This window comes from Oncorhynchus kisutch, linkage group LG3, assembly GCF_002021735.2.
Source record: "Oncorhynchus kisutch isolate 150728-3 linkage group LG3, Okis_V2, whole genome shotgun sequence".
Lineage (NCBI taxonomy): Eukaryota > Metazoa > Chordata > Actinopteri > Salmoniformes > Salmonidae > Oncorhynchus > Oncorhynchus kisutch.
Window position 1 is genome coordinate 22702566 of NC_034176.2, and position 15609 is coordinate 22718174.

Sequence of the window (15609 nt, forward strand, 5' to 3'; positions counted from 1 at the left end):
GTGAAGGGTCATCAAGTTATAGCAGGAATCTACCTCACCAAGCAAAGTGAGAAGAATAAGAGCAATAAGGGTGGTGTTGTCGTCATGTTCGTCGCCAAACCCACTGGCTCCATGTCATCTACAAGACCCTGCTAAGTAAAGCAGAGAGTAACTGCTTGTTTCACCTCAAAAAATAGTCTCCTTTTCACCCACCAATAGGCTTCTGTCCCTGTGACAGGACTGAAAATGTGTTACATGTCAATCTTCATTTGCTGCTTGTCTTTCTCATTTGCTGCTTGTGTTCTTTCTTTAAGAGAACACAAAAAAGCCTTGGGCTCCACGAGTTGTAAGAGCACAAAAACAGAGTAAAGGTATTGAAAGTTTAACTACTAGAAATTCAGAAAGCAAAATGCAAAACAATAGTGTTCAGATAAAGATGGAAAATCCTCCTCCACAGATCCTGAACCTGTGCCTGCGGGAGGAGGAGCAGCAGCGTTTGCGGGAGGGGGAGTTTGAGAAGCAGAGACAACTGGAGGGTAGGGAGAGATTGCGCGCTCTCAACGCCATCCAGGAAGAGATACTGCAACTCAATCAGCTCCTGGAGCTGGCCGCACCCACCCAATCAGACCCGACCCCTGGTCTCACATCCTATAGCACCCGCGTCAACCATCTATGCTCCCAAGTGTCGGAGGTGGTGCGCACAACAGCTGAGGTCAGTGAGATCCTATTCTTCATTCATCTATAATAGAATGAGTCTTGAATGGCCTAAATTGCACTTTCAATAGACATTATAGCACCATATGTCAAATGATGGAACTCTTCCATCATGGTTCTTCATCAGAGTATGGGGGAAAGTAAACATCTCCATTGTTGCGATGTTTTATGTGCCTACTCTGCTCAATATGTGTAAGTGGCTGTGTGCTTGTGTAGGGAGAGTTCTCCAGTGTGGAGAACAGGATGGTGGCAGAGCGGGCACTGCATGAGATGAGGTCACTGATCCGGATGTTGCAAGAGGCTGCTGCCCAGGTGACGAGGAAGGAGCAGCGGGAGGAAGAGGAGCGCAGGAAGTTGTCAGAGCTGCAGGCCCAGCAGGAGGAGCAGAAGAAGAATGTAGCTCTGTCAGCCAAAGAGAAAGAACGGAATAAGGGTAAGGAGAGGGAGGATAAATGGATGGATAAAAGGAAAGTCAGGAATGTTTTAGTTTGGATACGAATGAGTGAAAGGTTAGGAATTGAACAATCGGTTTAAAAGCACTGTTCTGCCGAGTGCTGCAGCGGTCTAAGGCGTCACTACAGACCCTGGTTTGATCCCAGGCTGTCTCACAGCCGGCCATTACCAGGAGACCCATGAGGCAGCGCACAATTGGCCCAGCGTCATCCGGGTTAGGGGAGGGTTTGGCCGGCCGGGTGTCGGGTCGCGACTCCTTGTGGCGGGCCGGGTGCCTGCAAGCCAGTGATGTAAAAATACTTGAAAGTACTACTTAAGTAGTTTTTTGGGGTACCTGTACTTTACTTTACTATTTATATTTTTGACAACTTTCAACTTTTACTTCATTACATTCCTAAAGAAAATGATGTACTTTTTACTCCATACATTTTCCCTGACACCGAAAAGTACTCATTACATTTTGAATGCTTAGCAGGACAGAAAAATGATCTAATTCACACAATTATCAAGAGAACATTGCTGGTCGTCCCTACTGCCTCTGATGTGGCAGACTCACTAAATACATGCTTAATTTGTAAATTATGTCTGAGGGTTGCAGCATGTCCTTGGCTATCCGTAAATTTAAAAAAAACAAGGAAATGGTGCCGCCTGATTTGCTTAATATAAGGAATTTGAAATTATTTATACTTTTACTTTTGATACTTAAGTATATTTAAAACCAAATACTTTTACTCAAGTAGGATTTTACTGGGTGCCTTTCACTTGAGTCATTTTCTATTAAGGTATGTTTACTTTTACTCAAGTATGACAATTGGTACTTTTTCCACCACTGCTGCAAGCTGACTTTGGTCACCACTTGTACGGTGTTTCCTCCGACACATTGGTGCGTCTGGCTTCCGGGTTAAGCGAGCAGTGTATCTCGACCTTCGCCTCTCCCGCCTCTCTCTAGTCCATACAGGAGTTGCAGTGATGGTACAAGATTGTAACTACCAATTGGATATCACGCAATTGGGGAGGAAAAAGGGGTAAAATAAAATAAAAAGCTCTCTTCTTCCCAAAGGCCTGTAGACTAAAGCAAGCAGAGTCGTACCAAGAGCTCCAGGCCTCAGCTAACCAGTGGTACCAAGAGCTCCAGGCCTCAGCTAACCAGTGGTACCAAGAGCTCCAGGCCTCAGCTAACCAGTGGTACCAAGAGCTCCAGGCCTCAGCTAACCAGTGGTACCAAGAGCTCCAGGCCTCAGCTAACCAGTGGTACCAAGAGCTCCAGGCCTCAGCTAACCAGTGGTACCAAGAGCTCCAGGCCTCAGCTAACCAGTGGTACCAAGAGCTCCAGGCCTCAGCTAACCAGTGGTACCAAGAGCTCCAGGCCTCAGCTAACCAGTGGTACCAAGAGCTCCAGGCCTCAGCTAACCAGTGGTACCAAGAGCTCCAGACCTCAGCTAACCAGTGGTACCAAGAGCTCCAGGCCTCAGCTAACCAGTGGTACCAAGAGCTCCAGGCCTCAGCTAACCAGTGGTACCAAGAGCTCCAGGTCTCAGCTAACCAGTGGTACCAAGAGCTCCAGGCCTCAGCTAACCAGTGGTACCAAGAGCTCCAGGCCTCAGCGAACCAGTGTGCGCAGTCTTTTGAAGGCCTGAACAACCCTAAGGATATTCAGGTTGGTTGATCCTGCATGAATAAGAAATGCCGTAATAGGAACATGCAGTACCCACTTTATGATACACCTTCACAATACACCTTCACATTAAAAGCTGCATTAAAAATGAATGGCAAAATTGATATTGCTTAGTTTTTTTTATGTTTCAGAAAAATAAGGTAAGAATGTCAGCCAGATCTCAGGTGCGTCTGTGGGTTATGGATATGGATCAGAGACAAATAATGACACTCATATCTGTAGTACAGTGAAAGAAGGTAAACATTGCTTTAACATGTGAGATTGAAATTGTCTGCGGCATGTTTGTCAAATATCCAGGTTCCAAGCTCAGTGACATTTTTGACAAGATTGACAAGCTGTTGTCTGGGCGATTGGTGGTGTCTGGAGGGAAGTCTGTGTCCACCTCCCAGCATCCCAACAGCATAACGGCACAGACTTTGTCAGTTAAAAACTGGCCGAGAAGTTTGTGGTGAGTTCATATGACCTTGAATTTGAACTGGTGGAGACACAGGACTATTGGTCTGTTTTGTCTCTTTACAATCCAATGTGTCTTCCATACAGTGCCTAATGTTTAATCAAATCAAATTTGATTGGTCACACATGTTTAGCAGATGTTATTGTGGGTGTAGTGTTATTGCGGGTCTAGCTCCAACAGTGCAGTAATATTTAACAATTCACAACAATACACACAAACCTAAAAGTAAAATAATGGAATTAAGGAATAGATAAATATTAGGATGAGCAATGTTGGAGTGACATAGACCAAAATACAGTAGAATAGAATACAGTATGAGATGAGTAAAGCAAAAATATGAAACATTATTAAAGTGGCCAGTGATTTCAAGTCTATATACATAGGGCAGCAGCCTCTAAGGTGCAGGGTTACGTAACTGGGTGGAAGCCGCCTAGTGATGGCCTTGCGATAGAAGCTGTTTTGATGCACCTCTACTGACCTCGCGATCTGGATGATAGTGGGGTGAACAGGCAGTGGCTCAGGAGGTTGTTGTCCATTATGATCTTTTTGGCCTTCCTTTGACATTGGGTGCTGTAGGTGTCCTGGAGAGAAGGTAGTTTGCCCCTGGTGATGCATTGAGCCGACCGCACCACTATCTCGTCATTGTTGGTAGTCAGGCTTACTGCTTTTCTCGTCTGCAAACTTGTTGATTGAGTTGGAGTTGTGGGGCCCCTGTGTTGAGGATCAATAAAGTGGAGGTGTTTTCTACCTTTACCACCTGGGGGCGGCCTGTCAGGAAGTCCAGGATCCAGTTGCACAGGGCGAGGTTCAGACCCAGGGCCTCGAGTTAATAATGAGCTTGGAGGGTACTGGTATTGAATGCTGAGCTAGAGTCGATGAACAGCATTCTTACATAGATATTATTTTTGTCCAGATGGGATAGGGCAGTGCAATGGCGATTGCATCGTCTGTGTATCTATTGGGGCGGTAAGCAAATTGAAGTGAGTCTAGGGTGTCAGGTAAAGTAGAGGGGTGGTCCTTAAGTAGCCTCTCAAAGTACTTCATGATGACAGAAGTGAGTGCTACGGGGCGATAGTCATTTAGTTCAGTTACCTTTGCTTTCTTGGGTAGAGGAACAATGGTGGACATCTTGAAGCAAGTGCAGACAGCAGACTGGGATAGGGAGAGATGTCTGTAAACACTCCAGCTGGTCTGGGCATGATCTGAGGGCGCGGCTTGGGATTCTGTCTGGGCTGACAGGATTAACACGCTTAAATGTCTTACGCATGTCGGCCACGGAGGAGAGCCCACAGTCCTTGGTAGCGGGCCGTGTCGGTGGCAGTGTTATCCTCAAAGTGGACGAAGGTGTTTAGCTTGTCTGGAAGCAAGACGTCGGTGTCCACAACGTGGCTGGTTTTCCCTTTGTAGTCCATGATAGTCTGTAGACCCTGCCACATACGTCACGTGTCTGAGCCGTTGAATTGCAACTCCGCTTTCTCTATACTGACATTTTGTCTATTTGATTGCCTTACGGAGGGAATAACTACACTGTTTGTATTCGGCCATATTCCCAGTCACCTTGCCATGGTTAAATATGGTTGTTTGCACTTTCAGTTTTGTGCGATTGCTGCCCTCTATCCACAGTTTCTGGTTATGAGGCTACCCGAAACATACCCCAGTCTACGTGATCAAAACAATCTTGAAGCGTGGATTCCGATTGGTCAGACCAGTGTTGAATAGTCCTTAGCACGGGTACATCCTGTTTGAGTTTCTACCTATAGGAAGGGAGGAGCAAAATTGAGTCGTGATCAGATTTGCCAAAGGGAGGATGGGGGAGGACCTTGTAGGCATTTTGAAAATCTGAGTAGCAGTGGTGTGTTTTCTCAGTGTGAGTGCTACAGTCAATGTGTTGGTAGAACTTGGGTAGCGTTTTCCTCAAATTTGCTTTGTTTTTATTTATTTAATCTATTTTAGAATAAGGCTGTAACGTAACAAAATGTGGAAAAAGTCAAGGGGTCTGAATACTTTCCGAATGCACTGTATAGTATGCCAAAAATACATTTGCATATATCATGGCCAGTATCATGAATGCAATATTGGATAAAATGGTTATTCTTAGTGCTAGATTTACAGAGTCATTGTTCCTTACCGTTGTTGAGAAGATCATTTTCAAGGTAGTTAATGTGGCTTCTTGCTGTGTATGGTTCAAGGTTTTTTCCCCTTTTCTCATTCACTGCAGTGATAATCTTTGGGTTCGCCAAAGTCATATTTTTTTTTTTATTTTTTTTTTATTTCACCTTTATTTAACCAGGTAGGCTAGTTGAGAACAAGTTCTCATTTGCAACTGCGACCTGGCCAAGATAAAGCATAGCAGTGTGAGCATACAACAAAGAGTTACACATGGAGTAAACAATTAACAAGTCAATAACACAGTAGAAAACGAAGGGGGGGTCTATATACAATGTGTGCAAAAGGCATGAGGAGGTAGGCAAATAATTACAATTTTGCAGATTAACACTGGAGTGATAAAAGATCAGATGGTCATGTACAGGTAGAGATATTGGTGTGCAGAAGAGCAGAAAAGTAAATAAATAGAAACAGTACGGGGATGAGGTAGGTGAAAAGGGTGGGCTATTTACCAATAGACTATGTACAGCTGCAGCGATCGGTTAGCTGCTCAGATAGCTGATGTTTGAAGTTGGTGAGGGAGATAAAAGTCTCCAACTTCAGCGATTTTTGCAATTCGTTCCAGTCACAGGCAGCAGAGTACTGGAACGAAAGGCGGCCAAATGAGGTGTTGGCTTTAGGGATGATCAGTGAGATACACCTGCTGGAGCGCGTGCTACGGATGGGTGTTGCCATCGTGACCAGTGAGCTGAGATAAGGCGGAGCTTTACCTAGCATAGACTTGTAGATGACCTGGAGCCAGTGGGTCTGGCGACGAATATGTAGCGAGGGCCAGCCGACTAGAGCATACAAGTCGCAGTGGTGGGTAGTATAAGGTGCTTTAGTGACAAAACGGATGGCACTGTGATAGACTGCATCCAGTTTGCTGAGTAGAGTGTTGGAAGCCATTTTGTAGATGACATCGCCGAAGTCGAGAATCGGTAGGATAGTCAGTTTTACTAGGGTAAGCTTGGCGGCTTGAGTGAAGGAGGCTTTGTTGCGGAATAGAAAGCCGACTCTTGATTTGATTTTCGATTGGAGATGTTTGATATGAGTCTGGAAGGAGAGTTTGCGGTCTAGCCAGACACCTAGGTACTTATAGACGTCCACATATTCTAGGTCGGAACCATCCAGGGTGGTGATGCTAGTCGGGCATGCAGGTGCAGGCAGCGACCGGTTGAAAAGCATGCATTTGGTCTTACTAGCGTTTAAGAGCAGTTGGAGGCCACGGAAGGAGTGTTGTATGGCATTGAAGCTTGTTTGGAGGTTAGATAGCACAGTGTCCAGAGACGGGCCGAAAGTATATAGAATGGTGTCGTCTGCGTAGAGGTGGATCAGGGAATCGCCCGCAGCAAGAGCAACATCATTGATATACACAGAGAAAAGAGTCGGCCCGAGAATTGAACCCTGTGGCACCCCCATAGAGACTGCCAGAGGACCGGACAGCATGCCCTCCGATTTGACACACTGAACTCTGTCTGCAAAGTAATTGGTGAACCAGGCAAGGCAGTCATCCGAAAAACCGAGGCTACTGAGTCTGCCGATAAGAATATGGTGATTGACAGAGTCGAAAGCCTTGGCGAGGTCGATGAAGACGGCTGCACAGTACTGTCTTTTATCGATGGCGGTTATGATGTCGTTTAGTACCTTGAGTGTGGCTGAGGTGCATTACTTGTAAATTTCAACCTATGGGGTATTTTTATTGGATGGATTTCTGTCCCTTAAGGTTTTGAGAATGTGACTTCCTTTATCTTGTCTTTCGGTTCTTATTTGTTGATTTACTTTTAGAACCAGTAACTATCATGACATCCACTGTTCAAGTCATATTGTCAGTGTTGTTGTAGATAAGGGAAGGTAATCCACAAACATTTGTTCATAGACATGCAATTTGCTCATGTTTTTATAGTGTATAATAATTCTAGGGAATACTTGTGTAACTTGTAAAGTATGAAATGTTATAGCCATATCTTGCAAAATAGAACAATGTAGTGTTCCTGAATGAGAACATGATACATTATCAGTTTACTCATTTTTATTGAACATTTTTACATGTATGAACATCATTGGGGTGTTTTTAAATTTGTTAGGAGTCTCGGTACCACTTTGTCCAATGGATGCTGCCAAATTATAACAATCATTTCACTTCTTACACCCTGCATAGTTGATAAGAATGAGAATGTAATTAATCTGGCTATGACTGGAACCCTCAAGAACAACAATGAGGAACAATTAGCATCAGTCAAGAAGTTAACAGATGAAAGAGAATCTTGAAACAGGATTACTGCGCTTTTTTTTTTAGGGGAATTCAAACCCTGAGGAAAATAATATACTGATTATCAGATGTAGCTAATTAAACTAAGTCATGTTAGCTCGTGCAATCATTTGAACCTTCAAGTATATTGGAAAACAGAATGGGGGCGAAAAAATGTAATCCAAAATGCTAAGACTGTGTGTAGGAGGTATTTGACAATGTTTACACAGATGCAATGTAAATGTAAAGCTGCTAATTTGGTTTTACTTATGTTATATACACTGACTATACCAAACATTAGGAACATCTAATGTCGTCTCCCCTTAAGCCCTCAAAATGGCCTCAATTCGCCGGGACATGGACACTACAAGGTGCCGAAAGAGTTCCACAGGGATGCTGGCCCATGTCGACCTCAGTTGTGTCAAGTTGGGTGGTGAATCATTCTTGATATACACAGGAAACTGTTGAGTGTGAAAAATCCAACAGTGTTGCAGTTCTTGACACAAACCGGTGCGCCTGGCACCTTCTACCATTCAAAGGCACTTAAATATTTTGTCTTGCCCATTCACCCTCTGAATGGCACACAGGGTAGCCTAGTGGTTAGAGAGTTGGACTAGTAACCGGAAAGTTGCAAGTTCAAACCCCCGAGCTGACAAGGTACAAATCTGTCATTCTGCCCCTGAACAGGCAGTTAACCCACTGTTCCTAGGCCGTCATTGAAAATAAGAATTTGTTCTTAACTGACTTGCCTAGTTAAATAAAGGTAAAATAAAAAATACACAATCCATGCCTGAATTGTCCCAAGGCTTAACAATTCTTTAACCTGTCTCCTCCCCACTGAAGTGGATTTATTAAGTGACAATAAGGTTCATAGCTTCCACCTGGTCAGACTCATGGAAAGAGCAGGTGTTCTTAATGTTTAGTATACTCAGTGCACATGTTACTGCAGCCTTGACACCAGGTAGACAGAATGCCACAGTAATCAAGGATCTACAACTAAACGGCTTGCTGCTGCAAGTTTATTCAAGCAAATTAACATAGATCATTTGGGTGCATTTTCACAGGAAATAAATCAAGAGGTTGGCCTTTTGCCTAATCCATATTAGCTAGAGAAGTCAATTTCTGTGAATTGCATCAGGAGGACAAGAGCCTTATGACAAATGTATAGCATTTTTTTCACCCATCTCTCCTTAATGCAATAACTCTTCACATCTCCTGATTAAGTGAGGGCTGGAAGTGCTATTCAATCAGATCTCCTATTGCTGGTCAATATTTAGAGCAGTGTCAGTTTGGCCCTTGTGGCTTTTTGTAGCTTTCTCCATTCGTCTGTACCAGCTCTTCACCTTGGTGTTCTCCATCATGTCATCCCAGGCCTCAAGACCCTCCATCACTCTCAGGATCCCATACACTGCCTGCAGAGAGAAGAGTCGTGGACATAATTAGCAAACACTTCCTGTTTACTATTTGTCTATAGTAAACAAAAAGACAAACAAAAGTCTCATCAGCAAAACAAGTTATAGAAGTCTAAGATAATACTTCACATGACATGTGGTGCTCTTACCAGGTCAGCCAGATTGGGCTGGTCTCCACCCATGAACTTCCTCTTCTTGCCAATGGCCACCACCCACTCATTGACTGCTTTGTACAGATCCTGTCTCACGTCATCCTGCAGGTTGTGTCTGCAGGACAGAGGGGTTTAATATAGAACAGAGCTCATCACCAAACATTGGCTGGTTATTCAGAAAAATCCACTTATTCAAGAACTATTTACAAAACCTTAGAACAGATCATCTTTTTTAAATTTTTTATTGGGGCACCCACCTACTTTTCAGTCTTTTTGAGATGACAAACATGGCAGCTGCTCCAACATACTTTGCAAAGAATCCCTCATAAGTGCCAAACTTGCCCTCACGGACGATATAGTCAAAGGAGGCCAGGGCCTCTCCAGTGGTCCGGTAAACATTGGGCGAGATCAGGTGCACCAGCCAATCATCTGCCCACTTACGCCATTTGATCTCCTCCCTAAAGCAGTTTGAAGGGAAAGAGATTTAACAGAGACATTTAAGCCTAACTGATGCTTGACATGTATTATATTAGCATCCCCAATTACTACTCTTCCTGGGATTCAAACAGGAAACAAAACAAGTAAAATACATAACACAATACAAAATACACTACATGACCATAAGTATGTGGACACCTGCTCATCAAATATCTCATTACAAAATCATGGGCATTAATATGGAGTTGGTCCCCCTTTGCTGCTATAACAGCCTCCACTCTTCTGTGATTTCCACTAGATGATAGAACATTACAGCAGGGACTTGCTTCCATTCAGCCACGAGCATTAGTGAGATTGGGTACTGATGTTGGGCGATTAGGCCAGGCTTGCAGTCGACGTTCGATAGGGTTGAGTGCTCTGTGCAGGCCAGTCAAGTTCTTCCACACAGTTCTTGCCAAATCATTTCTGTATGGACTTCACTTTGTGCATGGGGGCATTATGCTGAAACAGGAAAAAGGGCCTTCCCCAAACTGTTGCCACAAAGTTGGAAGCACAAAATCCCCTAGAATGTCATTGTATAATGTAGCATTAAGATTTCCCTTCACTGGAACAAAAGGGGCCTAACCTGAACCATGAAAAAAACAACCCCAGCCCATTATTCCTCCTCCACCAAACTTTACAGTTGGCACCATGCATTGGGGCAGGTAGCATTCTCCTGGCATCTGCCAAACCCAGATTCGTCTGTCGGACATGCCAGAACACGTTTCCACTGCTCCAGAGACCAATGGTAGCAAGCTTTACACTACTCCAGCCGACGCTTGGCATTGCATATGGTAATCTTATGCTTGTGTGCAGCTGCTCGGTCATGGAAACCCATTTCATGAAGCTCCCGACGAACAGTTATTGTGTTGACGTTGCTTCCAAAAGCAGTTTGCAACTCGGTAGTGAGTGTTGCAACCGAGGAGAGACAGTTTGTGTCAAGCGCGTCAGCACTTGACGGTCCCATTGTCTGAGTTTGTGTGTCCTACCACTTCGCAGCTGAACTGGTGTTGCTCCTAGATGTTTCCACTTCACAATAACAGCACTTACAATTGACCAGGGCAGCTCTATCTGGTTGGAAATTTGACAAACTGACTTGTTGGAGAGGTGGCATCCGATGACGGTGCCACATTGTTAGTCACTGAGCTCTTCAGTAAGGCCATTCTACTGATAATGTTTGTCTATGGAGATTGCATAGCTGTGTGCTCGATTTTATACATCTGTCAGCAACAGGTGTGGCTAAAATAGCCCAATCTACTAATTTGAAGGGATGTCCACATACTTCTGTATATACAAATGTCTGTCTTGACAGTCCCCTTCGCAAACATAAGATCTTTTATCTGTTTTTAAAAAATCGTTTTTTATTGCTAGCTTGAGTTACCTGGGGTGGCAGAGACTTCCATGTAGTCATGGCTCTACTTAATACTGTGTTTCACTGCCTCTGTTCTGGACCTGGGAACTGTGAAGAGACCTCTGGCTGCATGTCTTGTGTGGCACCGTTGAGTGTCTGAACTATGTGCAGACAGTTCAGTACATTTAAACCATCAACACCTCGCACAAAGACCAATTGTGATGCAGTCAAATCTCTCAACTTTGAGCCAGGAGAGATTGACATGAATACATACCACTGACATTCTCCCTCTGTGTACATCTACAGTAAGTGCAATACACGCTGCTCTGTTCTGGACCCACTGCAATGTCCTTATTTGCTGCACCACTGGGCAGTAGTCCAGCTGTGACAAAACTAGGGCCTGTGGGACCTGTCTGGTTGATTTAGATGTCAAGAAAGCAGAGCAATACCTTATCATGAACAGATTTCTTCCCATTTTAGCAACCATTGAGTCTATAGTATATGTTTTGACCATGCCAGCTTGCCATCTAGTGTTACACCCAGAAGGTTAGTCTCTTCAACTTGCCGAATCAACACATTCAGTAATCGATCTAGATGAGGTTTAGGCTTGAGTGATTTGTCCCAAAAACGGTGCTTTTAGTTTTTCTTATATTTAGTACCAGTCAATTGCTAGTTACCAATTCTAAAACTGACTGGAGCTCTATGTTAAGGGTGTCAGTTATTTATTTGACTGTCGTAGCTGACTTGTACACAGTTGAGTCATCAGCATACATAGACACAGGCTTTATTCAAAGGTCAGTGGAAGGTCATTAGGAAAAATTTGGTACACCCCTCAACCGAATTCCATTAGACATCCATTAATACACTGAATAAAAATAAACACAATATGCAACCATTTCTAAGAATTTACTGAGCTGCAGTTTACATCTCATTCAAATAGAGTTGATCAGGCTGCTGAATGTTGTCCCACTCCTTTCAATGGCTGTGTGAAGTTGCTGGATATTGGCGGGAACTGGAACACGATGTCGTACACGTTGATCCAGAGCATCCCAAACATGCTCAATGAGTGATATGTCTGGTGAGTATGCAGGCCATGGAAGAAATGGGACATCTTCAGCCACCAGGAATTGTGTACAGGTCCTTGCGACATAGGACAGTGCATTATCATGCTGAAACATAAGGTGTTGGAGGAGGATGAATGGCACGACAGTGGGCCTCAGGATCTCATAACGGTAACTGTGCATTCAGATTGCCATTGATAAAATGCAATTGTGTTCATTGTCCGTAGCTTATGCCTGCCCATACTATAACCCCACCATGGGGCGCTCTGTTCATAATGTTGACATCAGCAAACAGTCAGCCACACAACACCCTACACGCTGTCTGCCATCTGCCCGGTACAGTTGAAACCGGGATTCATCCGTGAAGAGCATTTGCCCACTGAAGTCGGTTACGATGCCGAACTGCAATCAGGTCAAGACCCTGGTGAGGACAACGAGCATGCAGATGAGCTTCCCAGAGACTGTTTATGACAGTTTGTGCAGAAATTCTTCAGTTGTGCAAACCCCCCGTTTAATTAGCTGTCCGGGTGGCTGGTCTCAGATGATCCCGCAGGTAAAAAAAAGTCAGATGTGGAGGTCCTGGGCTGGTGTGGGTACAGGTGATCTGCGGCGGTGAGGCCTGTTAGAAGTACTGCCAAATTTTCTAAAAAGACGTTGGAGGCGGCTTATGGTAGAGAAATTAACATTAAATTCTCTGGCAACATCTGTGGAGGATATTCCTGCAGTCAGCATGCCAATTGAGTGCTCCCTCAACTTGAAACATATGTAGTGTTGTGTGACAAAACTGCACATTTTAGTGACGTTTTATTGTCCCCACCGAAGCACCTGTGTAATGATCATGCTGTTTAATCAGCTTCTTGATATGCCACACCTGCGGTGTGGCAGGTGGATTGATTATCTTGGCAAATGAGAAATGCTCACTAACAGGGATGTAAACAAATGTGCACACCATTTCTGAGAAATAAGCTTTTTGTGCATATGGAACATTTCAGGCAGCTTTTATTTCAGCTCAGGAAACATGGGACCAACACTTTATATCTTGCGTTTATATTTTTGTTCAGTGTAAATAGGTAACTCAGTCAATGAAAATCCATAACACCTCAGTATTCAGCAATAGGTTATGATCAATGATATCAAAAGCTGCACTGAAATTTAACAAAACAGCTCCCACAATCTTTTTATTAATTTCTTTCAGCGAATCATCAGTCATTTGTCAGTGCCGGGCATGTTATTAGGTGCCCTTCCCTATAAGCATGCTGAAAGTCTTAATTGTTTTTCTGTAAAATAACATTGTATTTGGTTAAACATGATTTTTCCAAAAGTTTGCTAAGCACCGGTAACAGGCTGATTGGTCAGCTGTTTGAACCATTAAAGGGTGCTTTGCCATTCTTGGGCAGCGGAATGACCTTTGCCTCCCTCCAGGCCCGAGGGCACACACCGTCATCTAGACTTAAACGGAAGATGTAGCAAATAGGAGTCCCAATGTATTCTGCTACCAACTTCAGCAATTTACAATCCAGGTTGTCGGTACCAGGATGCTTGTCCTTATTTATGGATACCAACAACTTTGTTCACCTCTGCTACAGCAACAACTTTGTTCACCTCTGCTACAGCAACAACTTTGTTCACCTCTGCTACACTGCTTGTCTTTCATTATTTGGTCTGTTATGCATGAATATGAAGACTCAGCGTTTGTTGTTTGCATGTGATGCCTAAATTTGCTAATCTGGTCAAGTGAATATATCAAAGGGTTTTGTTATGAACAAGCCATCTGCCTCAATGAAGGACGGAGCCAAGTTTGCTTTTTTTACCCAAGAATTTCATTTAAGGTACTCCAGAGCTTTTACCTATCATCTTTGTTCCATGGTATATTTTCTCCTTTTTGTTTAGTGATCTCAATTTACTGTATGTTTGCCAATCTGCGGAGTTGGAAGACTTATTTCCTATGCCTTATCCCTCTCAGCCATAGTTTTTTAATTAATCTATCCATGGGGATTTGGTAGTGCTAACAGTCAGTTTCTTGATGGGCGCAGGCCTATCTGTAACTGGAAGAAGCAATATCATAATCTAAAAAGAGTAGTGATGTATGTACACCTTTAGAGAGATTTGGACAGACATGCATGTATTTTCATGAATGACCCATGCACGGAATGGTTTTTGGTCATTATATGGTCAGCAGTAATTTGGCACCCAATGTGTTCACCTACTTTCTGGAATCTTTCTCGGGGTACATCGTCTGACCTTCAGCTTCATTCACCATCACCCAGTACTTGTTGTTGAACTCGATCACCTCTTTCCCCTTCTCATTGACGGCCTTCATCTCTGGGTAACAGCACAGAATTTCTGAGATGGTTTTATCCCTGAGGGGGAGATGGAGAAATCAGACCACTTCATGTAAAGAAAACACAAGAACACTTTTCATAGAGGAAGTTACTTACTTGCTCATCAACCGTGTCTTCAAGGCACTGATTATTAATGAGGAGTCATTCAGTTGCTGATGAGTCAAGAGCACAGAAGGGGAGAGAGAGAGAACACCTGACAAGTTTTCCCATCATCCCATACACACCTGTATGTTGTAACTATAATACCAAGTCATGCAGAGTGACTGTGTCCCCTCTTACCACATCATCATTCACCATCACAATTGGCACTTTTCTGTAAGTTGACCACTTGATTTCCTTCCTCATAACGGGGTTGACCTCCACAATCTCATATGGAAGCCCATGGTAGTCTAGGAAAGCTCGCACTTTACTGCAGAACGGGCAGGTCTTGTACTGATACAAGGTCAACTTCAGGCCACCAACAGAAGGCTGAGAAAGACAGGGATGTCAGTTAAAAGTACATTTCATTCATTAACGTTACATATACATTTACAACGAAAAATGTGGCACATTTGAGGATGTAACATTGGGCAAGCTACTTGACAAAAGTACACCAGAGGTTGTTAGCTGACAAACATAAGATTACTGTGCTTCAAGTATACATGGCCAGTAACGAAAATATTTTTCACATTAATATTCTTGCCAAGTATTATTACCTTGACATCTTCTTCAGCAAGGTGATGTTGGACGGAGAGCTTTATTGTTTGATACAAGCCAAGCCCCCCTCCAAACAGGAACGCACACCCCAGGACCCTGCCACCGCGCAGAGGTGTGCTGAAGAGCAGTTTGGAACGGAATCCTGCACCACCTGTTCTGTAGGCCCTGCTCGATCCATGTAGCGGGACCCTTGGAATCAGGGAGGCAATATTCCCAGCACGACATGGTGGAGACTCCAAAATGTGCCAGCCGACCTTACCGAGAGTTCTCGCACAGGCGGCTGCCATCTTAATTTTACATAAATTCCCACAATTCTGTGCGTTGGGACTTGTTCTAGTACATCGTATCAACGCAGAATTTTCGCTCTTGGTAATGCGTTTTGGTGGGATGTTCAAGAGCGAACACTTTCTATACGCTTGAGCTAACTCATACTGTAAATTCAAAATT

At 43.8% G+C, this 15609-nt stretch overlaps 2 protein-coding genes across 2 annotated transcripts; one reads left to right on the top strand and one right to left on the bottom strand.

Moving 5' to 3' along the window:
• The first annotated feature begins 415 nt into the window (after positions 1–415).
• LOC116362052 (nucleoporin GLE1-like) lies at positions 416–2793 on the top strand. Its single transcript, XM_031816359.1, has 3 exons — positions 416–691; positions 910–1126; positions 2207–2793. The coding sequence occupies exons 1-3, from the start codon at positions 416–418 to the stop codon at positions 2212–2214; spliced, it is 501 nt and encodes a 166-aa protein (XP_031672219.1). The 3' UTR covers positions 2215–2793.
• A 4706-nt stretch (positions 2794–7499) lies between these two features.
• ptgesl (prostaglandin E synthase 2-like) lies at positions 7500–15481 on the bottom strand. The gene is made up of 7 exons (XM_020470281.2): positions 15162–15481; positions 14746–14934; positions 14563–14618; positions 14332–14484; positions 9493–9693; positions 9233–9350; positions 7500–9083 (listed from the first exon to the last, which is right to left on the bottom strand). The coding sequence occupies exons 1-7, from the start codon at positions 15447–15449 to the stop codon at positions 8928–8930; spliced, it is 1161 nt and encodes a 386-aa protein (XP_020325870.1). The 5' UTR covers positions 15450–15481; the 3' UTR covers positions 7500–8927.
• Between the last annotated feature and the right edge of the window lie 128 nt (positions 15482–15609).